This window comes from Drosophila sechellia, chromosome 2L, assembly GCF_004382195.2.
Source record: "Drosophila sechellia strain sech25 chromosome 2L, ASM438219v1, whole genome shotgun sequence".
In the NCBI taxonomy this organism is placed as follows: domain Eukaryota; kingdom Metazoa; phylum Arthropoda; class Insecta; order Diptera; family Drosophilidae; genus Drosophila; species Drosophila sechellia.
The window spans coordinates 15,965,814-15,991,880 of record NC_045949.1 but is presented as its reverse complement, the minus strand read 5'-3'; the positions used below and the strand labels follow the sequence as shown (position 1 = coordinate 15,991,880).

The 26,067-nt window shown below is 42.2% G+C and overlaps 8 protein-coding genes and 1 long non-coding RNA gene across 13 annotated transcripts; 6 read left to right on the top strand and 3 right to left on the bottom strand.

The window, feature by feature from the left end:
* The first annotated feature begins 264 nt into the window (after window positions 1-264).
* LOC6613697 (protein chiffon) lies at window positions 265-9,143 on the top strand. Of its 2 annotated transcripts, none has more exons than XM_002038131.2 (3): window positions 265-351; window positions 2,788-7,822; window positions 8,944-9,143. In XM_002038131.2, the coding sequence occupies exons 2-3, from the start codon at window positions 2,807-2,809 to the stop codon at window positions 9,049-9,051; spliced, it is 5,124 nt and encodes a 1,707-aa protein (XP_002038167.1). In that variant the 5' UTR covers window positions 265-351; window positions 2,788-2,806; the 3' UTR covers window positions 9,052-9,143. The 2 variants fall into 2 exon arrangements, with proteins under 2 accessions (XP_002038167.1, XP_032583599.1); XM_032727708.1 differs by lacking the exon at window positions 265-351 and adding an exon at window positions 2,033-2,312.
* Window positions 349-1,911, bottom strand: LOC116803624. Of its 4 annotated transcripts, none has more exons than XR_004363694.1 (4): window positions 1,796-1,899; window positions 1,053-1,456; window positions 625-988; window positions 349-449 (listed from the first exon to the last, which is right to left on the bottom strand). It is a non-coding gene; the product is annotated as an uncharacterized LOC116803624 (long non-coding RNA). The 4 variants fall into 4 exon arrangements; XR_004363696.1 differs by lacking the exon at window positions 349-449 and having other exon boundaries at window positions 471-736; window positions 795-988; window positions 1,796-1,904; XR_004363693.1 differs by lacking the exon at window positions 349-449 and having other exon boundaries at window positions 471-988; window positions 1,796-1,911.
* Window positions 9,144-9,209: 66 nt separating the features above from the next.
* LOC6613696 lies at window positions 9,210-9,640 on the top strand. Its single transcript, XM_002038130.1, has 2 exons — window positions 9,210-9,426; window positions 9,495-9,640. The coding sequence occupies exons 1-2, from the start codon at window positions 9,210-9,212 to the stop codon at window positions 9,638-9,640; spliced, it is 363 nt and encodes a 120-aa protein (XP_002038166.1).
* Window positions 9,637-11,749, top strand: LOC6613695. Its single transcript, XM_002038129.2, has one exon. The coding sequence runs from the start codon at window positions 10,004-10,006 to the stop codon at window positions 11,726-11,728; it is 1,725 nt and encodes a 574-aa protein (XP_002038165.1). The 5' UTR covers window positions 9,637-10,003; the 3' UTR covers window positions 11,729-11,749.
* Window positions 11,750-11,783: 34 nt separating this feature from the next.
* LOC6613694 (uncharacterized protein CG42266) lies at window positions 11,784-14,259 on the top strand. The gene is made up of 7 exons (XM_002038128.2): window positions 11,784-12,337; window positions 12,392-12,661; window positions 12,767-12,853; window positions 12,905-12,922; window positions 12,991-13,038; window positions 13,093-13,492; window positions 13,552-14,259. Exons 1-7 carry the CDS (start codon window positions 11,898-11,900, stop codon window positions 14,011-14,013), a joined length of 1,725 nt encoding a protein of 574 aa, XP_002038164.2. The 5' UTR covers window positions 11,784-11,897; the 3' UTR covers window positions 14,014-14,259.
* Window positions 14,260-14,321: 62 nt separating this feature from the next.
* On the top strand, window positions 14,322-21,832 carry LOC6613692. The gene is made up of 3 exons (XM_032727707.1): window positions 14,322-14,669; window positions 14,724-15,884; window positions 15,945-21,832. The coding sequence occupies exons 1-3, from the start codon at window positions 14,369-14,371 to the stop codon at window positions 21,575-21,577; spliced, it is 7,095 nt and encodes a 2,364-aa protein (XP_032583598.1). The 5' UTR covers window positions 14,322-14,368; the 3' UTR covers window positions 21,578-21,832.
* On the bottom strand, window positions 21,811-22,211 carry LOC6613691 (neuropeptide-like protein 31). The gene is made up of 2 exons (XM_002038125.2): window positions 22,101-22,211; window positions 21,811-22,041 (listed from the first exon to the last, which is right to left on the bottom strand). Exons 1-2 carry the CDS (start codon window positions 22,110-22,112, stop codon window positions 21,811-21,813), a joined length of 243 nt encoding a protein of 80 aa, XP_002038161.1. The 5' UTR covers window positions 22,113-22,211.
* An 801-nt stretch (window positions 22,212-23,012) lies between these two features.
* On the top strand, window positions 23,013-24,087 carry LOC6613690 (39S ribosomal protein L4, mitochondrial). Its single transcript, XM_002038124.2, has 2 exons — window positions 23,013-23,730; window positions 23,793-24,087. The coding sequence occupies exons 1-2, from the start codon at window positions 23,060-23,062 to the stop codon at window positions 24,010-24,012; spliced, it is 891 nt and encodes a 296-aa protein (XP_002038160.1). The 5' UTR covers window positions 23,013-23,059; the 3' UTR covers window positions 24,013-24,087.
* LOC6613689 (NIF3-like protein 1) lies at window positions 23,751-25,086 on the bottom strand. Its single transcript, XM_002038123.2, has 2 exons — window positions 24,126-25,086; window positions 23,751-24,008 (listed from the first exon to the last, which is right to left on the bottom strand). Exons 1-2 carry the CDS (start codon window positions 24,989-24,991, stop codon window positions 23,993-23,995), a joined length of 882 nt encoding a protein of 293 aa, XP_002038159.2. The 5' UTR covers window positions 24,992-25,086; the 3' UTR covers window positions 23,751-23,992.
* Between the last annotated feature and the right edge of the window lie 981 nt (window positions 25,087-26,067).

Here is a 26,067-nt window from a genome sequence, read left to right as displayed (position 1 = left end):
CAACGCAGAGCAAAAGTACAGTGAAAATTGGTCGATTGTCGGCGCACGAAGACGAATACGAACAAAAGGAAGAAGAAGCGAACGAAACAAACGAGAAAGAGAAACCAAACGAACGGCGATTTTGCATTCGTGTGCGTGTGTTGTGTGTGCTCGAGTGCGCGCGCGTGTGTATGTGTGAGGGTGGAATATAAACAAAAAATAATTAACAATACGAATATCAAGAACGATTGCTCTACTTGGCGAAAAGTAAAATGTCACATTTGCCATTGGATGCACGGGCCATTCTCCAGTATCTAAATGATTTGGGCTATAGGAACATATCAGCCGAGCAACTCCGTGAATTTCTAAAAGGTAAGCAATCCGTACAAGTGTGTGTGCGTGCGTGTGTGTGTGATTGTTTTTGGTTTGTTATTTTTTATGCACAATGTTTTTTGGTTGCGGCTTTTCGGCTAAATTTCAAACGATTCGTCACCATTTCAATTTGTTTTTATTCCCCCAACGAACGTGCGTACAAAGCACAGGCAAGAAAAAGAGCAGCGGCACAGGCAGAAATACGGAGCAATGGAAAAAGAAAATATAAAAACGAGTATTACTTGGAAATTGTGAATAACACACTATACATACCCATGGCACAGTGGTTTGCAGCAACAAAATTCATACGGACCACAAATTTAGGAATAATCGAATAAAGGCCGGCCCGACATCGAAGGAAAACTGCTTTGGCAAGGTTCACGTACTGTGGCATAAATACATTTTCAGTTGAAATCCTAAACACATGGCTCTTGTGACCCCACTGTTCTGTGTGTTTTTTGTGTTTGGCCTGCTAGTCATAGTTGTTGTTGCTGCTGCCCTGGGCCTGCTTTTCTGCGTTTGCTCGTGTGTTTCGGCCTCCACCACATTGTAAGCTTCATCCGCAACTTCACATGAATTTCATCCACAAACATATATATGTACTCGTACAGCAGCGGGTAAAGCGTTAGGGAAATGTCTATGTGCAATTTGAATTTGCAATATTAATAAGAAAATTGTCTTACAGAATATATTTTATTTACCTTATGCACAAAAGTGTGACTCATTAAAATGTCTATTTCGGTTATTTTAAATTGAAAGTGCTATTAGTTCCAACGCAACTGTATACATGAAGTGTGTGTGTGTGTTGTTTTTTCCCTCCACTCTCTTTTTGTGTTTTGTGCGTTTTTCGTGTTATTTTTCGCTTTACTCCTTGTGCGCTCCTACTCTTTTTCTTATTTTTCCTTTGTTGTTGTTGCTACTGCTACCGCTTGAGGGTTGCCACTAGGGTTTCTTTCGTTTCTCTTTGCGCCAACGTTTCGTTTTGTAATGGCAAATATAAAGCGAGGGCAGAAAAAGTGCCAGCGCAGCGTGCTGATGTGCTCGTTTTTCAGGTTATATATATATTGACGCGCGTCAGTGCATATTGGCTAGGCATACAATTTATCTGCAAGTATTTACGAATGGGTTAGTACTGAGCACGGCAGGGTTGCCGGACTAATTGTCATTATGAGTTTAATATCGGTCATCGGCCATTATGCCTTTGTCAGCTCATTCGCATTGTTTTTTGGGAGACGTAAAAAACCAAAACAACATATATGAATGGAATGTGATAAGCCATATTGCGCAAATTAGCAAGAAACACAACGATAAGATGCATACATATATTTGTTAGGGTGATTTTATAAAATGAAATAATAATTTTTTCAATATAGAAAGTATAATTTATTAAAAGAGCTTATATACAAGCCGATGTTAAAATGAAGTGAAGAATAAGTGTCAGCACCAACTGTTAGTTCTTTCTTGAATCACTATTCTTCCACATGTGTTTTCGTGCCTGTTTTGTGTTTTCACTTAAGGAAGATTATAAATATAACTGGTTTTTAATCAAACGCAGCAATACAGTACAATTATATTGCAGCTGTGTCACCCCTAATTTTTCCGCGTGCTGGCAACGCCTCGCTAAGCGTAGCCCCCCCGACCTGGCAGCTCTATGCTGCAGCACAGCTGCTGCTTCTTCTTCTTCCACCCGCTTGGGTTGTGTTTCTGTGTTCCCATTTAGTTTGGAATTAAAATAAATTAACTCACACTTAACACTCGATGGCCTTTTAGGCAATACATACCGAAATGCATCCAAGTGCAGTTATTGATTTGATTTGTGTGTATCCGAATGCAAAATTGCATAACACACATCGGGAAACGTACGAGGAACAAGAAGAAGAAGAACCACCGGGAGTAGGATTTCTCCCACAGTGATTTATTTGTTTTATATCATTTTTCGTGGCAATCAAGTTTAAAACGCGGTTGGTGTTGGATTTCCAGCTACGGTCGAATTTTGAATAAAAATTAAAAAGCAAACCAATTAAATCTATGGTTATAACTACAGCTTTAGACTGGTACAACTTCATTCCAACTAAAATTGGAGGGAAAATTAATAAGAGCGGTTCCTGTTTTTATTAAAATGTTTTTAAATATTTGTATTTTATAAGAACATTTACATCGTGTTTGGATGTAATAACTTGATCTTAATATTAGTGTCGCTCAATTTTTTTTTGTAAATAATCTTTTTTTTTTGAGTGCAATTGTAAAATCTTAAGTTTCGTTAAATTAAACTCTACATAAAGCATACACTTATTTTTTACTTTGTGAATTTGGTAGAAAATTCGTAAAGCTTTAATTTGTTGAAATTCGACTGTAGCTCAGCCCTTCAAAATAAATTTTAATTAATGGCGTTTCTGCAATTTCTTTTCTCTTTAATTCTGGGTCCGTTGGCTGCAGCTAATTTGCGCCAGAAGGTATGCAACCGCAGTCGGACAAACAAAGCGCCAGCAGACTTGCAACAACAACTAGCCACTCAACAGCAGCAGCTTCCGCAACAGCAGCAACTCCTCCTAAAGTAAAGGTCATAAAGAGCAAACGCCCCCTGTGCCACTTTAAGTTCTACCTGGACATTTGCGATCATCAGTTAGCAAAGCGCATTGAGTCCGACATCAAAGCTTTGGGTGGACATCTCGAGTTCTTTCTCAGTGACGATATAACACATTTTGTCACTGATAAGCCAGAGGTCATAGGCGGAACCCCCGGAACACCAGGTACACCTAACACACCAAGCACCCCTACGAATCACTACCAGCAAAATGATGGTTCGGCAAGAAAACCGAATCAGAGGCAATCAAGAGCGGATGCAATACTGAGTCGCGTGCGGAGGAGCACGGTTGGAGTGGTAAACAGTGGCAATAGCACACCCACGACATCCCTAAAACGAAGCTATACCATCTGGCAGACGGATTATGCCCAACGCTTTATAAAGCGCATTCAGACCGAGCTTAAGCAATACCTTGAGGGTAAGAAGGAAGGTGGAGGAGGATCAGCATCAGCTAGCCCCCATCATATACAGCTAAAAAAGCAGTATGTGAAGATTGAATCCGTCAAGCGTAATTATAGACCTTACTACCATCTTATCAAGCAGCCAGACGACTGGCCAAAGATAGATTTAAGCAGCGAAGACGGCGCCTTTCGACTACTAACAAAGGCGAAGACCAAGGATAAGGAGCATAGCATGACCCGCAAGCCTTTGCGTTCACGCACATCACAGAAAGACAAACAAGCTGCTGGGGAAGCAAAGCCACTCCAGCATCCTTCTCTGCAGGAAGTTAAAAAACAGTCTGCGATACCGAATAGTCCGCGTTCCAATTGTCGCGAACCAATAGATTCGAGCGAAAAACAAGGTGGAGTGTGTGAGATCTGTAAATTGGAGTACGATATCCTGAATATCCATTTGCAGAGCAAAGATCACGAGCTCTTTGCCAAGAATTCGGATAATTTTCTGGCTCTAGACACTCTAATTCAAAGTTCGGCGGATGTGAATAGGTTCCTGGAGGAGGAGCCCGTAGAGAGTGAACTTGACATGGATGTCGATGAATCGTTGAGTAATGAGGAGTTGCAGAGTCCCCGTCAGAGGCCATCGCCAGCGTTGCGGGAGAAGTCGAAAAGGATAACCAAGGGAAAGCATTCGTCAGAAAAGTTTCAAGGAGTTGCAGTGGCATCACCTCAAACGCCTTCCCCTGGTGGCAAGAAGGTTCAGGGAAATTCACCTGGTAGTCTTTCTGAGCTTCAGCGTCAGGAACATCCAACAACAGCCGCAGCAACGCCAACAACGAATTCAGGACGAAGGAAAACACAGAACTCCGGTCTGTCACCCATAAAGAGAGCCATGTTGCCGCCTTCTTCTATTTATAAAGTAGTAGAAACTAGGGAGGAATGTGCTACGCCTCCCAGAGGGCGAGGAAGGCCTCCCAACCAAGTGGATTCGCCCTCTCTGATTGTAAAGTTCCAAAAAATCCGACAAACAGAGTTACAACGACTGAATGGAGAGGCAGAGAACTTTATGTTTCCCAGGACAGCGGTACCAACCACAAGGAGCAGCAGTGAGTTGCCCACGGATGTCGATCGACAAACCACCTCGGATGTAAGAGGCAGATACAGTATCTCCTCTGCCAGCCTAGACACTAGCACCAGCGAAGCTGAAACTAAGGAATCTTCAGGATTACCTACTTCTAGCATACGCAAGCGAGCTCAAGCAGTGGGAAGGCGGAGAAAAGTAGGAGGAGCAGCGCCGCAGGAGGTTTTCCAACGCCAATTATCAACAGGGAGTAGTAGTAGCAATAGTAACCAGCAGCGCTTTCCAAGCGCCCCCATCCAGCCAGAAGAAGGGCCTCAACCGCAGCTAAAGATCAAGATAAAGCAGGAGCAATTGGTGGCCACCAGGAAGAGCAGTCGCACAGCTACGGCTATTGTGACAGCAGCCACCGCCAGCAGTCATCAGCAGCAGCAGTTAAGGCAGACAACTTGCCGAAAAATGGCCAATAAACTGGAGGATAGGATGGGGGAATTAGTAAAGCCCAAAATAAAAATAAAGAAGGAAGTTATCGAAGAGCAGAAAGTGAAGGAGTTGGAAGATCTGGAAGACATATTAGATAAAGAATTAGATGAGGAGGTGGACAGTAGTTGCAGTAGTGGTAGCGATGAAGACTACATTGCTGGTAGTCAACGAAGAACTACGGCAGCTCCTCGTAAATCAGCGGATACTCGTGAACAAAGAGCAGCTAGGCGGCTTTCCAGATTAACCATTAATCGTAGTGCCGGAGAGCTTGAGTTAACGGAGGTCAAAAAATCTCCTTCGAGAAGCCGCGCTAAGAGCCAGAAACCGTCAAGTCCCACGAAAAGTAAAGTTAAACAAACGAAGGCAGTGCCACCAGCGATAGATTTATTCTTTGATTGCAGTAAAAGCGAAAGACTTCAGGGAATGCAGTATACCTTCGAATCGTTGCCAAGTGGAGAGCTTTGGAATAGAGTTTTTCTGCGACAGGATGCGGGTGAAGAGAACTATTACACGTATTATGGTAGCACTAACTATAGGAAACTGCCCTATGAAATGGGTCCCATACCCATGGCCAAAACATTGCCAGCACACAGTTGTGCTTTATGCCGCGAGGCAAGCGAAGTAAAGCAGGATAAGGGAGAGCAGATCAAGCTGGAAGATCAGAAGCCCGCGCCCAAAAAGGAAGTTAAGAAGGAGGAGGAAGTCCAGTCCTCTTCCTCCTCCGCGACCTACAAGAACAAAAAGCTTCACCTTCTCCAACGTTATCAGCAGGAACAGGAGCAACTGCAGCAGTTGGAGGGAAATTCCTCGGCCACTGCCACAGCCAAATGTGATAGCAAGGCGAGCACTCCAGAATTACTGGAAAGGGAGTTTGCCTCGGGTTCTATGGGGGATAGAGTGCAGCTGATAGAGAGAGTGAGGAGCACGTCCAGTTCAAGCTGCAGCAACAGTCAACGGAGCGGCATAACCTGCAGGAATAAGCAGCTGGCCCGGATTGCCGAATTACCACCAAGAAAATCCCCTAGAGAACATGCTTCTACTCTGGCTTTGGTCAGTTGCATTATACGGCAGCGTCAGGACTCACAAAGTAAAACGAACTCAGAAGCAGAAGAGCCACCTCCTCCTGTACCTGCACCAAAGCTCAAAACTCCTATAAAACAGGAACCAGTAGCACCTTCATCTCCCCGAACTACTCGTTCTCAAGCTGCCACTCCTGTTGAGGAACTTCGATTTGCCACCGAAATTAGCGAGACAGTAAAGAGAATGAGGCGGGGGCAAAACAAATATGATCATTCCCCGCCAGCGCCAGTTCCTACGCCCGCAACTTCTTCACCCATCAGAAGTCGCCGCCTGACACCTGCGGCTCGTAATCAGAGTCAGATTTACTCGCGCCGATTGGAATTCGCAACCAGTCAAAGGGAATCCTCAGCAAGTGCGCTTCTGGGTAAGCGGAAAAAAAGAGTTAATCCTTCGGTTGCAGGCACAGTGCGACCGACTACCCAACATCTTGCCGGAACGGGTGCGTTTCGTGGAGTCCGCAAACTGCCCAGCAAGAAGGGATTGCTCGAATACGAAATGGAACCGTGTGCCCTTAAAGCTTTGGATCAACCCCGTCAGTATTGCAATCCTGGTTTCGTTGCCTGGCAGTTAGACAAATACCTGGAGCTAGCTGGCAAAGAGTACGATATAGATGATGATCAGATATCACCGGAGGCGGAGTCTGAAGGACGAGAAGAAAGACTTGTTAACACACCACAAACTCCACCACCTACTGATTGCTTTACAAGCGAGTTTGACTTGTGCGACTTAATAATGGGAAGTGGAGGGAGTGGAGATGATGATGAAGATGTATCCAGAGGAAACCCACCCGGTCGACGAATAAGTAATCTCAATCTATATGCCAGCTATTATAGGAAAAGGAAGAGTCTGAAGTCCAATCGCACGGGCTGGCCTAAAGCTCAGAGAAGACGGAACGCAGGTGGTTTAGGTGGCAGTCGAAATTTGCCAGATGAGCGAATTAATTTCCAGAAAATGGGTCTTGCTGAGCTACACCCTATAAAGCAGGAGCCAATGGAAACGGAAGAGGAACAGACCACAACCACTACCACAACTACAACGACTTCTGCGACGAGAGAAAATCTGCTAAGCAAAGACGATGAAGATGATGAAGGAGGCGGAAACTCGCCCTCTGGTGGATCACCTGCTGATGATAAACAGAATTCCCGGGAAGATGCCGTGATGACTCCGCCAGCGACCGATGTTGATGAGCAGGCTGAACCGCAGGCGGATGAAATGGAAAGTCTGCCCGACGAAGATGAAACCATGGCGGATTCTGTGGATCAGCAGCAGGATGTTGAGGCGGAAATCGAAGCAACTGATGCGGATGTCGAGGAAGAAGAAGAGGAGGAGGAGGAGGACGACGAAGATGTTTTCGAAGATGCCTACGAAGAGCAGGACATGGGCATGCAGAAAACTGAGCCTCCTGAAAAAAGAGCTCGAATACCTTCGATATCGGTAACCACGCCGCCTGAAGACTCTTCACAGGGCAAAAAACTCTTGCTCACCCTGCATAATGGTCAGCGACTTCAGGCCACCTCCACACCAAGTACCGGGCCAGTTCAGCAGCATCAGAGAAGAACTCCCCAGCTGAACGGAAGTCTAGGCAGCTGTATTTCGCCAAGTGAGAAGTTGGGTGACAATTCCGACATATTCACGGTATCCTCTGACGGTTTGGATACCGATTTGGATTTAAGCAACACCCAGGCAGGCGATTCGCATGAGCATTGCCCACACCAGACGACGCCGAAGCGGAAGTTTGACATCTCCAAGTATGCGCCACCAAATAGTGGAAAGGCGGCGAGCAGCTGTGCCGCCGAAGCGGCGACGGCCGCCGTGAAGTCATTGGCCATCTCGCAGTTCCTGAAGAAGGAGGTGCGTGTCACCTGCAGGCGACTGAGGGCGCCATTCCGACGCTTTCGATACCGTCGCTGAGCACCCTGTGTCATCTAATCATCATCCAGATCAAGAAACGCATCATTCAGCACCAATCACGTATAGCTTTTAGTGTGTACAGCCACGATGAGTAATAAGTTTCAGTTTTTAGGTATTTTTAGGCCACAAATCCCTCCAAAACCACAAAAACACAGCGATTTCGATTCAGTAATTTTTCCAGTTTTAATTTCTGATTACATTTGGCAAAGTGGAAGTTAAATGATAAACGGTCTAATGTACCCATTTAATATACTCGTTTGAGACAAAGCACCACTGCCAAAATTGTGTAAAAGCGAATAGCAAATAATGTTTTCTGAAAACTCTAAATGTCAAATCAAGTCCGTCAAATGTAATCGAGTTAGATCGTGAGAAGAGTTCATCCCATTTATCAGCTAAGTGTAGCATAATAAAAACCCACACAAAATCACACACGGAAATACGTACATAAGCCTTAGTTTAATCTTAGTTTAGCTCAAATTCCCTGCCCCCCACAAATAATTCTCATCAACCAATTCGGACTATTCCAGAACCTCTCATTTTCAACCTAGTTTTTAAGTAGTAAAGATTCCATTTATCGTTTTTGTTTTTAACTGTGGAAATCATTTTCTTAGCTATGTACTATTATCAAAGTCAACGCTCAAGCAAAATAAAAAAGGAGAAAAACGTAAACTATGTAACAGAAGAAAATTAACTTTAAACAAAAAACCAAAAGCAATTGTAAAAATATTAAAACAAAGAGTAAATTAAATTAAATATTCAATTAAACATACAAAGGAAAGTTTTAATTTATTGAATGCACATCGCATGGGCTGAAAGTAACGTCAATCATAAAATACGTTCGGTAATTCTCTCTTCTGATCTGGGTCAAAGTTTCATATTCTTAGGATGCATAGTGGGTGTCCAGTTTTTATAAACTTTCAGATTCGGTTAGTCGAACTTTTAACTGCACGTCATTTTCTAGTTACATCTTGCCATCCTGATTCACCGCACCTATCTCATACCCGCTATCCTCATTTCCCTGCTAATGGCCACTTCTTTAATCCGATCCCATCCCAATATAGACTTGCGCAAGCTCATCAAGCATGAGGAACGCCTGGCGGAGAACGCAAAGGAGAGCGATTTCAGCGGCCTGCATAAGCGCGGCACCGTCAGCTCGCGTGCCAAACTAAGTTCGGAGAAGGATAAGGAGAATGCGGCTCCATCATGTCCGTGTCCATCTGCCAAGGAGAAGGAGTGCAAGACTGACAAGGATGACGATCTAAGGGAGCGCTCCGTTGGTGGGGCCAGCTTTGCGGACTTAGCTCGCCTTTTTAAGGAAAAACTCCTGATGGATGCTTCCGTGCCTCCAATGTCGGCTAAGAATTTAGTTCCCGAAAAATCTCAGGTGAACGGAAGGCGTCGCAGCCGCAGCAAGACCCGCCGGGAAAAGGAACCATCTATTTCTAGCAGCGAGTCAGAGGCTAATGAAGACCGTCTCAGGATGCAACGCCGCCGCCGGAGCAAGTCGCATCCGCGTAGCGCCTCCAATCGGAGATCTGCTTCGGGTAAGTAATCTTTATCAAATTGTTGTTTTTAAATAACTTAATAGTCATTCTCCTCTTTACCCGTTTAGTTCGCCAACGTCGCAAATCCATGCACTGCGATCCGGTGGCATTATTTCAGTACTACCAGAAGGAGTGGGCTCATTTTCGCAGCCAGATCCCCGGCGAGAATACCCGCATCGGAGTGCGCAACAAGCCAATGGGCCTGAAGAAGTGAAGATCGATTTCCGATTCAAACATTATTTTTAAAATTCCATACTTCATTCTATTCCGCTGAACTGCAGTGATTACTCACACTTATTTATACTTGCATTCATTCTTAACTCATTATATAAGCACTTCTTAAACAAACAACAAACTTTAGAAGACAAATAAAGAAATTCTTTGTGCTTAACTAAAGATTTAAATTCTAAGTTGCTGCTGTAATTAGTGAACCTTCCTTTGTAATCATATATTTTTAGCTCTACGTGAAGTGTATTCACTTTTTTAGACAAGCTGTCAAAATTTTCATTTAAAATATTAGTTTTTCACCTGCTAGTTGCAAGTGAGCACTCTATTGTTGATAAGAGGGTTTTTAGAAATGTTGGAGAGGCAACGAAGATCCCAGATGAGACTGGATACCGCTGCACCCATTGTAAACCGAACCACCACGATGCGAAGAACCCGTCGATTGAGCTTTAATATCGAAGCAAATGGCTTTGTGGCGCCAAGGACTCGAAGAAGACGAAGAAGGGATCCCTACTTTATAACTTATCCTCCGATGTATGACCCCATGCAGATGGGACACCAATGGGGATTCGATTTTAGCACCAACGCAATGCCCAATGTTTATGAAAATATATTTCCGCCCTTTAACCGTTTAGATGCGGGGGAAAGGTATGAATATGATACTGTAAACTCACTTCCACCGGAAGAAACGTGCGATACAACCAAACCGCATGTTGCTCATGAGATCGGGGATATTTTACTGGGATTAGATAGCTTATTGCAAGACAAAAAGGTCGAAATACTAGAAGAACATCATGATAAGTCTAATACCAGCGAGAATAATGAAGATCAATCCTCTAGCTCTCAAGCAAACCATCATTCAGTTCTAACCGATGTTATGTGTGAAGCAATTGACCGGATAAACAACTATATAGGCAATTATTTCAAGCAACAGGAAATGCAGGCTAGCCTTAATCAAATAAACCAGTTGCGGGGCAAACTACCAGCGATCCAGGTGTTGCAGCTGCCCGTGCAACCGCTAATCGTTCAATCGGTTCCACCGTGTCCATCTTTTGATAACTATCCCTTTCCAGAAAATTATATTCAAAAGAAATCCCATCTCGAACGTTTGCCTTGGTTAAAGGAGCGAAAACGGAAACGTCTGTCAAAGTCCACTACCTACGTACATATGCAGAATCAAGGAAGTAGTACCGAGGATCTGTCAAGTAGGAATAACCTCACAGAAATCCAACAAACATCCAAAAAGGATGCTGGCACAACCATGTGGTGTCCAAGAGAATGCTGTAGAGATCATTGCGGCGCACTTAAAAGCCAGGATGTCTATTCATTGGGGCAGGAAAACGAAGAAACTGCAAACTCCCTGACATCAACTGGATATCCTCCTCCATGTCTCAAGGCCCCACCACCGAGTATTAAATCAGACGAAGAAGGGGACGATCACGGGGAGTATTACCGTCCTACTGGGGAATCCATGTACTTGCTAGATTCCCCTCGAACATCCAGTTATAGATCTAGCTGCGATTATCGTCAAGGAGGGGGAAACCTCACATATTCCTACATGGAGGAAGAGGAGCAGGTGGACGATGATGACTGGTATCGAAGTGCTAGCAATAAGCTAGCTGAGCTGGAAGTGGAGCAGGACTACTTTAAGGAATTGGAGCAGAAAATGCTAACGACTTCGGAGGATCAAGCCCATCGAACTGACCCTGAACCAAACAGTGAAAATAGTTTTGTAAATATCATAGCCACCAGCAATATGGCGGTCAGCACTACAGAGCTTAATGCCGAAACACACCGGAATCCAACAAATATTGTAAGGATCTGCAAAACGTCCTCCTTAAAACAGCGAAATAATGCGAAAGGTGAAAATCAAAGGGTAAATTCGCCAGGAATCCATAAAGTTATGTTTGAAAATGTCCAATGCAACAAGGGAGTGCAGGTGCAACCAAACATAACATCGGCGGGAACGGATCCAATAAGGAAAGTATTTACCTCGACAATATCTAAGGTCAAGAGGAATTCAAAGCATTTAATAAGGCCCAAAGACAGGATCAATCAGAAACGCTCCAATATATAAACTTTAAAAGGAGTCAATAATATTGGAGCAAAATGACCTTAAAGCAATCTTTTACAGTCCCATCAAATTTAATAGATTCGAAATTTTGTATACTTTCGACTCTCTTACAAACAGATCTTTGAAGGGGCTTGGGTTAGGAAGTTGGTAGTGATGCCAACCAGATGCCATTATGTTCTGTGAACACCCGATTGAGAAGCCGGAGAAGAGCGCCTGTCGCTGCAAGAACTGTGTACTGAGGCACTCCGATTTCCTTCCCTGGCCGGAGCCCGTTGGATTCACGGCTGATCGCAAGACTGATAGGGAAAACACCCATCACATTTCCACATTTCAATCAGCCGAGAGTGTGATTACCATTGCCGAATCCAATGAAAAGCAGACCAATCATTACAAAAATCACCAAAGTAATCCAGATGAAGTGGCTTATACCCCAAACCGAAGTGGGGTCAGCAGTCCAGTTTACGATGGGGCTTCTTCTCCCACTCAGCGCGGTGGCACTACTCCAGCTCCCAATAGGGGGGGCAGTATTTCGCCACGTAAGGAAGAGAATTTACCACCGCGGGATACAGCACAGCCTCCAGCTCAACCCACCATCCTGCTGATCGTAGTCAAGTGAGTCATAGAAGCTAGCACTTTGAAAGCCTTAGGTAAATATATTTTTTTTAGCAAGAACGATCCACCACCGTATGGCCAAGGACAAAGTTTGGAGTATCCAGGCCAAGAATACTCAGTTCCGGGACCCAGGGGATATCCAGCTCCCGGACCCAGAGGATATCCAGGTCCCGGACCCAGAGGATATCCAGGTCAGGGACCCAGAGGATATCCTGGTCCGGGACCGAGAGGATATCCTGGTCCGGGACCGAGAGGATGTCCTGGTCCGGGACCCAGAGGATATCCTGGTCGGGGACCCAGAGGTTATCCCGGACCGGGACAAGGGTAAGTTTCGAAACCATTTGGGCATACAGAACTAAAGAATTTATATATAAGCTACATTTTCACAAAATTATGTTAAATATTAATTATTATTTGTTGTTTATTCAGCTATTATTTCCCACCGTCTGGACCTGGAAATGGAACAGGACCCAGAGGAAGACCAAGACCCCAAAATGATAATGAATATGCTTACTAGTAAGTCATTTTATAAAGTAAAAGTAACGCCTAACTTTTCTTTTCCCACAGTGACAGGCGCCGATATAGGTATTTATAAACATTAAATTTCTGCTTAGGTTGTATATTTTATTTAAGTTATTTTTTGTTATTTACAGCGAAGCGTATCAAAGCAATCGAAATGACTGGAATGGGCAGCCAAGAGGGTAAAATGTTACTATTTCAATTTGATCTTTGGTCTCCATTCATTCATATTTTAGATACTACGATGGTGCCTATGTCGAGGAACAAAATTTAAATCGCCAACCTGAAACCCGACGAAATTGCCAGTGTCCAGATCCTGAAAAACAACAGTCTCCTCCTCCGGAGGAAACACAAAGTCCCCACGAAAATTATGACCAGCAAACCACCAAAAGAAAGAGTTTTAAGCGCCTGGTAGGCAGGGGAGTCGGAAATTCTTGTAGTTGTCAAGGTCCAAGCATGATAGGTAGTAATCTGAGACCTCGCGGAAACGAAATAGACAATCAAGGACTGGGAAAAAGTGGAAATATGGGAACACCACCCAACACAATGGAATATTTATCGGAAAGAGGAAGCCCGCCGGATATCCGGGAAGTGACTGTGACCGATGCCAAAAACAAGACGTACAGGTGCATACAGGTATGATATGCAGCATTCGCGGTAGAATGGCAATATAAACATCCATATATCCGTAACAGGTGCCAATTTGTATCTCAAGTGGGAAGGCGAATACCTGTCGCTGTTGCAAATGTGCTCCATCTCCCGATGCGGAAAACGATGAATCCTTCGACGAGGACGCGGAGTGCACGTGCAATCAAGAGGGCAAATGCACCTGTGTGGCCGGGAATGAGTTCCCCAAAGAGTTTGGCTGCGAGTGCGATCTCACCAACTTGGAGCAAACTATTCGTAAGCTTATACCCAACGCCGAGTGCATATGCTACTTGAAGAAGAAGCGTCGCAGGAAGCGAAAGAAGTGGGCACCCAAAGTCTACTACGACCGGTTCGCCAATCCTCCGTTTGTGCTTAATCCTAAGCCGAGATGTCTCGACTACGGACGCAGTCCATTCTGCAACCCGTGCTTCAAACCCTGCAGCTGCGCACCTGTCCCAAAGAGCTGCTACACCTGCGACTACAACTGTGAAGGATGTTATCGCTTTTGAAATTCTCCCCCGATGTAGTTAAATGAAAGCCATAACCTGTACAGATCCTCAACATTTACTTAGCTGGTGCCAAAAAGCCTAAGCTTGTTTTTTTGAGGCCATCTGATACTTGTTGGGGATCTCAGAGGAAGCTAACAAAATATAAATAATTCGGAATTGTAATTAATAGAGCCCTTTATCAATGAAATTTGTATTTCTGTGTGCCCCTTTTGACCCGAAGTAAAAGCAAAAGGATCATCTTACATACCTCCTTCGTTTATTTTTTCCAATGCGGTTGCTTTTTTCTATCTGTCAGATAAATCCAGCAATGTAACTGAACCTCTGAGCTCCCGTTCTTGAACTTCGCTCTTTAGAAATGACTGGCCAAGCCAAAAGACGTCGCACTGCTCAGCAAATCCTCCTGCGACGAGCCTTAGGCAAAAGCGTTAGTGGAGGCCTGGATCATGGTGCCGTGGTATCTCCCCCATTGAGCAAGGATTCCACACGGGTCAATGGAATTCAGGAGAGATCCTCGTCGAGAGCAGCAATGAAACTGCACAGGATTTTGGCATCCAATACACTTAAAGTTTTGCGGGAGAGAAAGACGGCAGGAAATCTGCCAGGATGTGAGCTTCAATCGAGGGACTCACTTTCGTGGGGGAAACTGAAGCCAAGTGGTATAGTTGCTGAGTATATCACAGTTAAGGGCTGACCTACTTTTTTCTTTTCAGAGGACAACCGGGCATTAAGTGGTCACAGTTTGAAAACCAAAGACCATTCCAGGGGCAGCTCTCGGTCGCGGTATAGTACCAGCAATTACCCATCCACCTGGCAACTTAATATCAGTAGAGCTAAAGAGGAACTGAAAAAGCTTTCTACAGGATCGCTGGACGAGATTATCAACTGTTCGATTCTCAATCGCACCCCCTATGATCATCAACTTAGTACGCCACTGAAGTCGGATAATTCCTGTCAGTGCACTATCGAAAAGAAGGCTAGGAAGCGGTTCAAGAAAAACAAAGCGGTTTCGGTGGCCGAAACCCAGACAATCAGCGAAGATGAGACAAGGATTAACTCCGAAGAAAAGAAACCTCCAGCTCCAGAGGGATTTCAGAAATTGAAGAAGAGGGTCAACAGCGGGGAGGAATATAAGCCACAGCGAAGGGTTTCCAAAACTCCATCAAGAAGTAGCGAAAACTCTATGGATTTTTGTAGGTGTAAGGAACACATTTCAGGACCAACTTACAGTAACTATGGCGGTTATAGTCCCTCGGACACGGAAATTGAAATGGGGTCTGAGTACGAGGTAAAGATACCAAGTCGGTATGATCATCTAAACAAAATAGAGAAGGTAAGCAAGCCACCCACAAATGCAGATACCAAGTGGAGATTCAAAATGCCCAGCAATTCGGAAGTCCAAGAATACATGGCCAGTAGAACTTATGAAAACCTACCAGTGCGTCAAAACAAAAATATGGATCAAGACCGGGAAATTCAAAGAAAGATATTCAATTCTCCATATGAAAGGAAAAAAATTAAAGAAAGGCCATTGAAGTGCCAGGGCCGTAAGTACTTAGAAGTTCCGTACGATTCTTTAATTGAGACCCCAAGAGAATTTTATGGAAGAAATAAATTAACTACAAACCCAAGCCAAGTTTCTTTAGAAAACTTTGTTAATCGCAATAATAAGGGGGGATGCGAAGAAAGGATGTGCCATGGTAAATGTGGAAAACAAAATATATATCAAGACGACGGACGAAATTCTTCAAATTTCTATCAAGCTACCACTAATGAATATCCGTACTGTGATCAGGATGACTCAGATACTCCAAGAAAAAGGCACGATACACAATCCAATTACAATCAGATGCATAGGAGATCCCGTAGACAAGGTACCTTTTGCATTTAAGTGATTAAAACAGTCTGCCTAATTAGTTAATTGTTTATTTTAGCTAAAGCCCCAAGACGATCTGATGGTAATGAAGATTCATTTGGTGGTTCCTTTGAAATGGGAAATGGATATAGGTATCCTACCACGCCCAAATGCATTGTGGCAGTAACTCAGACATCTACTGTGTTTCTGGAAGGACCTCACGGAAATGATGCCAACTATCAGAAAATGTCACATAATGCTGCACAGCCCAGGCAACAAGTTCAAGAATTTAATCCAGAGCAACCAAGATCACAAAGATCCAAGACAGGAACAGCAACATCCAATTCCCGTTTGATTGAATCACACGAAGGTCAAAGCCAGGTAGCACAATCAAAATCAGCAGAACCTAAAAATCAAGAAAGGCAACGTAATCAGGAAAGTTTTGAACACAGAAATTCGGATAAAACTGATTTTCAGTCCCAACCCATAAATCAAGATGAAATTAAGGCACAAACAGCAAAAGCTAAGGGCTTAAGAGCTGTGCAATCCAATTCCCTTGTAATTGAATCCCATGAAGACCAAGAACATCTAGTAGAATCTAGCTCAGAAACTGTATTGCCCAAAGTGACTGCTCCCAAGAATAAGAAACCAATAAGTACGAAAAAACGAAAAGGGAGTAGAGGTTGCAGTTGCTGCAGTAGAAGTAGTTCTAGAAAAAGATCTGTGAAGAAACCTACAACAAAAAGCCAAGTGTGTGAAAATTGCCAATGCAAAAGATCTGATGCAAAGAATCAAGATGGAATAAGCAAGTCAGTGAGTAAAGACAAAATCCTAAAACGAGACTCGTCCCAAACTGACAATTGTGACGTGAGGGAAATTTTAAATATTCTTCAAAAAACTGTGGCCGGTCTGCAAAAGCAAATAAATTCAAGAAAAGGATTCGGAAAGTATGAAAATTCAAAGACAGCAAATGAAGATGGGGCAAAACCTTATTCTCGCCAGCGAAAACCATTCCGTATGGAAAGAGAAGCATATGGTCAGCCTGTTGGTCCTTTTCAAAATCAATACTCCTTCAACGAGGATACCTCTCAACAAATTCACTATCATAAAAGGCCAACGAATTTAGGTCATAAGTTTGCTTACAATGAAAGAGGTGCTTCAAACGGAAACCCATCGTGCATGTGTCCATCTAATTCGTATACATATTTCAAAGGCCAAGAGCGTTTCAAAAATAATGCAACTTATCAAGGCAACACAATTAATGGAAGGACACTTCAGGACTCCTTTAATAATGGTTCCTTAGGAAATGAACCATATACGAATATAAGAACATCTAGACAAACAGAATATGATTACCCAGAGGAAATATGCGAACGAAAAAGTCAACCATATCGAACCCAAAAACCCTTCAACGAACCCACCAAATTTGTAACTGGTAGCCAAGGACAAAACCATTACCCAACGACGGACTATAAAAACCAGAGTTTTAATAGATTCTGCTTAAATTCCCAGTGCAGTAGAAATAATCCCCAGATGCAGGACCATCTACAGAATGTTTCGACAGGCCAACCAAAAATGGAATCACCATATAGCCCGGTTTCCAAAACTACCTCAAATTCAGAAAGACAAGCTCCTAATGTAACAAGCAAAAGTCCATGTTGTCCTTGTCAAATTATAAATGATCCAGACCAAGAACAAAGAAATGGAGGAATGTCCTTACAGGACCGCCCAGATATACGTCCACAAACTTATACTCCTAATGAAGGAAGTGGTGTCCAAGAGCCTTTACAAATATGTAACAATGCAACGTGTCCATATGCCTTAGATTACTTCAAATCATGGAACAGTCAAAATGACCCCAATTCCAATAGAGCTGGTCAAACGGAAATCCTGTCGAGGTGCAATCCTGAATGTCTTGGGAATGCACTTAATTCAGAAATTCAGATTCAGAGCAAACGACCCGAGCATCCACCAGTTGAAAATAATCAAGGAATAGTAACCTTCCAAGTCAGCGATCAATACTGTACAGGTGAAACAACACCAAATAGAGTCAGAAACTATGAAGATCCTACACAAGCATGCAATAATCCTTTTTGTGAATCAGCCGGCCAATTCTCCAGGTCACGGGAAAATCCAAATTACCCCAAAGCACATAGTACTATACATAACTCAAAAGAAAATTACCAAACAAAGTGCGACCCGGATTGTGTTTTAAATGAAACTTTTCAAATGAGTGGCAACGCTTATAATTACGCATGTCCTGATACGCAAAAGGGAAGTGAAAATGGCACTGCACTTAAGTCAGAAATTAGCAAGCGACCTGAGCATCCACCAGTTGAAAACAATCAAGGAATAGTAACCTTCCAAGTCAGCGATCAATACTGTACAGGTGAAACAACAGCCAATAGAGTCAGAAACTATGAAGATCCTGCACAAGCATGCGATAATCCCTTTTGTGAATCAGCCGGCCAATTCTCCAGGTCGTGGGAAAATCAAAATTATTCCAAAGCACATAGTGCTCAACATAACTCAAAAGAAAATTACCAAACAGAGTGCGACCCGGATTGTGTTTTAAATGAAACTTTTCAAATGAGTGGCAACGCTTATAATTACGAAGAGTTTTGTGGAAATCCATATTGTCCCGAAAAGAACACAATTATAAACGATACAGCTAGATCTAAACAAGGAAAGGGCTGTCAGAATTTTTTAGATCCTTCGTTGGACTACGCAAACAATCCTGAAATGAATTTTTACAGAAATTCTCATAACCATCAGACCGATGAAGCATTATATCAACAAGAACTATGCGAATGGCCCGACAGAAAAATACTTTCGAAAAACCCACACGTAGGCGTGTCTGTAGATCACTCTGGAAATAGAGTTTGCTCAAATCTTCCTAGGAGTCAAATGACTAAAAATTATTTCCAAACTGCACAGTGCTCACCGAATTGCCCTACAAGGCCAAACTTTTCCAATCAAGGTGAAAGTAAACAAGGAGGTCCACGAGTGACAGTTTTGAATAGACACAAAAGGGAGGAACAAGTAGTTAAATCTATAAATAATCGTGAACCATTTCAAGCTACAAATGATTCAGAATTTTACTCGAATTCAAAGGGTTTGGATAGATCAGATAGATATTCCAAGAAGATGGACATCAAAGAGGATATTTGCAGCAATTCACAATGCCCAAATAAAATGGTGCGAAGACATGGAAGCAGAAACGACGACGTAATACATCAAACATATAGAGAACCGAAAAATTATGAAAAATCTTCAAAGATTTCTTCGCCTAGAAGAGCACAACTACAAAACTGCCCACAAAACGAAGTCGAGAAAAAGTCCTGCCTTGAAGATTGTCCTTATCAAAAATATTCTTCCAATCAAAAAAATCGAAGGAACACTGGGGCTGGGACTACAACCTGCGCCAATCCAAACTGCCCAGATAATTTAAAATCTAAAGTAACTTCGCAAAAAGATAAGCATTCTCTACAAAATAGAACTATGTACTGGACGGACAATGTTGAAAAAAGCACAAAAGGGCATATTTGTAGGAATTCAGAATGTACCGCTAAAGCAGGTATAAATAAGGATCGAAATAAATATCCAAAAAACGATAAAAAATGCTCTTCGGAAAAGAAGTGTGGAAATGAATTTTGTAAAAGTACAAAACCAATGAATAGGGCAGGGAATGAATATGGATATGGGGATGGTAAGTCGGGTAAAATCGGTTCTGCAAGACAATCATCGCAAAACGAAAAAAACCCAAAAGTCTATGGAAAAAATCCAGTTCCAGAATATGAATTCGAAGAGAATGGTTATAATCGGCAGCGATACCAAAATATTCCCCAAAATCAAACTTATCAAGTCTGTGAGAACCCAAAATGTCCCGATAGATTTCGAGAACCTGTTCTCAAAAATGAGGAGAAGAAATATACGAAAGATTTGTCCTGTAACGCACAATGTTCTGATAAAGGTGGTACTTATAGGGTTCCAAATGAATATAAAAGTACTTCTGAAAGGCAAACAGTATATAGCGAACAAAAAGCAACAGGTCAAGGAAATTTTCAATGGGAACAAAGAAATAGTAAGTTACAGAGCAAAAAAGATACAGATTTAAACACCAAAAGCTGTAATCAGCGACTAAAAACAAATGATATTGATATCTGTAATAATCCAAAGTGCCCAGATAGACTAAAAGAACCGGACAGTAAGTACCATTGTCCCAAACAACAGGTTGTCTATAGGACAAATGAAAGGATGGCAATGGCTCCTGAAAAGGATCAGTGCGATATAAGTTACGATTCAGATTCTTGTTTTGAAGATTGTCCTTACCGCCATCGAGTTCTCTTCACCGATCTTCGTAAATGCGAGAAAATTCCCAAAAATAGAAGTCGCCAAAGAAGTGGAAAATCAGATAATTACTATATTGATCAAATTGAAACTAGAATCTGCACTTCATGCGAGAATTATGTCCCTCTTAAAAGGGATCCTCAGGCCATTCATAGGCACTGTAATTTACGTAATGTGGAAGCAAGTGATATGCACGAATCCAAGGAAAACTTAATACTAAGAACCATCTGCATGCCCCCTAATATACCAGCACCAGTTTATGCCAAACACAGAGATAACCCTTTAGTAACAGATCCCATTTTAACCAGCTACGATAAGCATATTTTGAAAAATTTCGAAAAATTCAAGGAAGAAGACAAAAACAAATCTCAGAAATGTGCTCAAGAGTGCCCATTCGTTGCTCAAACTGAAGACAAACCCCTTTTATTGAAATATTCCTCTGCTTGTACATCAGAAATAGAATCCCAAAATCATGATCCTCCATGCGATTGCAAAAGTGAAGAATTGATAGAAGAAAGAGATACGGAAAGAAAGAAATCTAAATCTTCAATATTTAGTTGTTGTTTAAGGCCTCCGAAAAATGATAATGAATCAAGGTCTAATCAGGAAACAAAAATGAAAATAAACGAAAAAACTCATTCGAAATCAAGTGGATTTACCTGTTTTAGAAAAAAGAATAAGATTTCTCGCGAACCTAAAGAAAATACTCCTTCAAAACCTAGTTGTCCCCCAGAAAAAAAGAAAGAGGTAAGCGCTTCAAAATCAAGAGGACTCGCATATATTCAACGAACGGAAAATTCCCAGGAAAATTCCAAAGAAAGGGAAAGAAAATCCCCTCGATCAACAAAATCTGGAGGGTTCCTCTGTTTCAAAACAAAGAACAAACGGCCGCAAAATGAAAACTTAAAAGAAGAATCGCAAAGGGATATTGATAAAGATCCAGCCAATGCTAGAATTGAAAAAAGTGTTAAAGAAGATAGCAGTAAAAAACCCTCGAAGCGTAGCGGATTTTTCAATTTGAATAGAAAATCCCAAAAACCAAAGGCAAAAGAAACCGCGGATGCAGACTGTACTTGTAGTACCCATCCTTACCATGATAAAGACGTTCCCATTCTGAAATCTGAAGATCCTATCCGCTGTCTACGTGCCCCCAAAGAAATCAACGATGGCGAGGTTAGAGTTCTATATGACTCCAGTTTCCGGTTCCAGAAAGAAAGTTGCAGCTTGGCAGATGTCCCGAAAAATACATATTACCATAACGATTCTCAAAATTCAGGACAGGACATGACGGAGATCCAGGAGCAGGAGGTCAGTTACTGTCCATGTAGCAGTGCTAATGGGTTCTATAAAATTGTGCGGTAGTTATGATTGAGAGTTTCATCGAATATATGTATATATTTTTTCGAAGAAATTCCCAATCATAAGTACTTAAAGTGGGCTACTGGAGACCAGAACAAAATTTATAATAATATTTAAATAAAAAGTTGAATGAAAATAATAAGAACTACACAGAATTTCAAAAAACACGTTAGTTAGTTTTCCATTTAGTTTTTTAATAAATTTACATATAAGACAAATTATCAGTTCATTAGTTTTTAACCGTAAAAACCGCCGAAACCACCAAATTCTTGTTGTTGCTGACCACCAAAGTTTCCATTTCCGCCAAAACTTTCCTGCTGCTGCTGCTGTCCAAAGGAACCGAAACCACCGAATCCTTGTCCAAAACCGGCCTGCTGTTGTTGCTGCTCAATACCGCCTCCATATCCACCGAATCCGAACTGGGGACGCGCCGAGGCTATGGCAAACAGAGCAACCAGACAGAAAATCTAGAGAACCAAAAATATTAAAGAATCTGTTCCCTAGCATCAACTATAAAAACACTCACCAAGAATTTCATTTTGAAAACACTTTTAGCTTCCTCGGCGAGACTGGAGTAAGACTATATGAATCGTCTTTGAGGATAAAACTGCAACTGAACTCATATCTAGCCAGTCTAGGTATTTATAGAACAGGTTCGGCTACCTAGGAATTTTAGAAGCGCATTACCTGAGTATACCTTTTCCAAGAAGCTGGGATACTCATTAAATAGGATTTACACGGTTCTCGTACCTCAGAAACACAGGTACTGCAGCTAATCTGTCAAGCCTCCTTAAAAGGATAAGCAGAAAACTGTCCTTGAGTATTTTTGGTTACCACCAAATAAATAAATAGTAATACTATTGAAAAGGATATATTGTTTATAATCTCCAAATTATTGCTGAATCTGTAGTATTACTAAAGTATATTAATTTCTCAGAAATAATTAATATTTCAAACATTTTCACTCCATATGCTTTGCTGATATGGCCGAAATAAATTGTTTTGATTTATTTATTTCAGTATTTTAGTTATCTTAGCTTAACTAAACTAAAATTACTTAAATCAAAACAATGCCAAGAAGTCATTCCTAATCCTGCTTCTTTAAGCTTGTATATTTATATACATTATTTACAGCGTCAAAAACTCTCCCTTCTACCTTTTTATTTTTCGAATATATTCTGTAAGTGTTTATTCCCTTTTTTAGCTAAACTTCACAATTGCCTTTGCAATATTTATATATATTTTAAAATATCCCTCAAGGCCCCAAAAGGTGATACATAAAGTAGTCGCAACCGTACACATTATTGGTGCGTTTCGTTACTACGTGAACTGCCACACACAGTGATAAATGGGTGCAAGTACATTTTTCGTGTCACGATGCTGCCTCGGCATCGATATCAGTATTTACCAAGTAATCGATATGCGGCGTTGAGGTGTCAATGCCTAATCGAACCTATCGATAGACTTTACGCCCTGCAAAGTAAAATGTTGAACAATATTTTAAAAACAACCAGGCAGGTGCTTTATCCCGTGGCAAGGACTTTCAGCCGCAGCAGCAACCAAGCCAATGTGGTGACCGAAACCGCTGCGGAAGTGGCCGCACCTCCGGCGACGAGATCACCCCTCATTCTGCCGCAAGATTACACAGATTGCTTGCCAGTGAGCAGGAGCACGGCGCGCCAGGCATGGATTGAGAATACGGATGCAGTGGCGGAGCGAAAGGTTGGCCTGATTGAACTGCATCCAGATGTTTTTGCCGCCCAGCCGCGCGTGGACATCATACAGGAGAATGTGGAGTGGCAGCGCAAGTATCGTTATGTAAGCATGGCGCACACCAAAACTCGAGCGGAGGTGCGCGGTGGTGGTCGGAAGCCGTGGCCTCAAAAGGGAGGTGGTCGTGCCCGCCACGGCTCCCTCCGATCGCCCATGCTGAAGGGCGGCGGCGTGGTGCACGGACCCAGGTCGCCCACGACCCATTTCTACATGCTGCCCTTCTATAAGAGGGTTTTGGGATTGACCTCGACGCTGAGTGTTAAGCTGGCCCAGGATGATCTGCACATCATCGAGAATGTGGACATACCCACCGGTGATGCAGAGTTCCTTAAGGACTTAATCGCTGAACGGAATTGGGGACCTTCTGTTTTGATTGTAGACGAGTGAGTACTGCTTGAAGGTGAACATATAAAACTTATATTGATACTGATTCTATTTTTTCCAGAGACCATATGTTCCCCGCGAATATTTGCCAGGCTAGCGATGATCTGGGCTATGTCAACCTGATGCCAACCTTTGGCTTGAACGTGTATTCTATGCTGAAGCACGACACTTTGGTGCTGACAGTGGCTGCAGTGAAGCATCTTGAGCAGCGTCTGCTCTTCCAACTTAATCGAAACGACGCCGCCAGCAAGGGCGGCAAGTTTAAGCTGGATCAAGTCTAGAAGTTAAGAAAGTTAAATCCGTTAGTTTATTTGTAACCTTTATGGATGCCAGAAAATGCATTGTTAAACAAAGAATGCTTTTAAGATTAGTTTTATTTATGTTCTCTCCTTACTGTTTGTAGACGTCAACAAAAGCGCTTAGTTCTTTGTTTATATCGCTAGCCACGGTGACGAGAGGATCCTCATCCTCTTCAGATACAAATACCAGGCATTCTTCATTTAGAGATTTGGCCAATATAGGACAAAACTCATGGAGAAAACCCCTTTCCGAATTACTATGATTGCAGAGGAGAACGGTGGTATTGTTGTGAGTGAACTCCAGAACTTCGTGGTGGGACATTTCCCCGGTAATGATAAGATCCGCTTGGATACCCTTCAGCAGAGATGCTCCAGAGCCGGCACAAATGCCGACGGATTGGATGAGTGTCTTGGGTGTGTGGCCCACAGCTAGAGCAACGTGCACGCTGTTTTTAATGCGCTTTTGCAGAGACTCCACCACCTGGGAAAGCTCCATTTTGGTTTCTATATATCTACCGGATCCGGTGCCCGGAGGAGCACCCAACTCCGGTTCCAAGGGGCGGATGCTGAGGATATTCACTGCCTTAGATAGCCAGTCGTTGACGCCACCACTCTTCTTATCCCACGCCGTGTGGGGCGAGTACAAGGCTATATCGTTGGCCAAGCATGCAGCCACCACGCGCTCCTTCCAATGTGACTGCGTAATCCTGGTCAGGGGCTTGAAAATTGGCGGATGATAGCTGATTATGAGCTCCACCTCCTTCTCTAGCGCTTCTTTCACTACGGGCTCCGTTAAATCGTTTGTTAATAGTATTTTCTTGATTTGTTTTTCGCGGTGCGGCTCGATCAGGAGTCCCACGTTGTCCCACTTCTCTGCCCAAGAAGTCGGAGCAAAGTTCTCCAGCTCCTTGACCACAGCCGCCAGCTTTTGACCACTAAAAGTGTTCATCCTTCTCAGCATTCCTTGATGTCCTGTGCAAAATATTTCTTGTCCTGCGTTTAAGATTTGGTGCAATTGACTTATAGGCCGGTAAGTGCTGCCAACTTAATTTTTGTTGTTTTTCCGCTGCTAGCTCTTAAAAACATCTGTTATCACCCGCAATTTTTAAAATGAGCGATAAAATTAATGGTTAATATTAATAAACACTAAAAAATGGGGTTCCAATGCGTACAATTATTGTATATATACTATATAACCAGGTCACATTTTTGTTGCGTAATTTTGTCACAAAAACATTTAATAAATATTTGGATTTAATAATAACGAAAACACGAAAACAATTTTAATAGAACTATGAAAATTAATTTTATAGCCTACAAATAATTTAACAAAACATTAAAAAAGTTTTTATACCTCAACAATGTCATCAAATTGGCACCAAACTCTTGCTTTTAATAGGAAAAACTCTAGACGAAAGCCCGATAAATAACAATTCAACAAATTCAAGCGGAAGCCGAAGAATTTAAATTTTAAATAATCATTTAGTTAAGAAATAAAAAAAGTAGTAAAAACCCACAAGGAAATGACAGATGCAGGGAACCCCTAAAACTGAAGAGTAACTTGAAAATTCCCAGCAATTGAATTGCAATTTTTGCAATTTAATTGGAATTTTTAAAATTTGATAATCATTTTGTTATATTAAATAATTTAACAAATACCAGAAGGGGAATTTTAAATTTTAATTTAAAGTAACAAAAGCCCCTTAAAAGCCAACAGAAACCTTCGAAACTACACTTGACCTTAAACACATTATATTTTATGGTAAGTTTCTGATGAGCTTGTAAAGCCCCTCTAAAATTCTTGGATTCAGATAATTATTTAATCAATACAACTTTGTAAAAACCCAAAAAAAAATTGTCAATATACAAATTCACAAATTGGCGATAAACTGTGATTGAATGTTAAAAAATCCCAGAAGGAGAACGTATGACAAATCGATCGCTCAGAATACTCCCTGAAATTCAGAATCGGTCGAGGTTTCGATCTTCTCAGCTGACCTGGGAAAAACTGAGGGAAGAATCCTGCATCTGATTTCC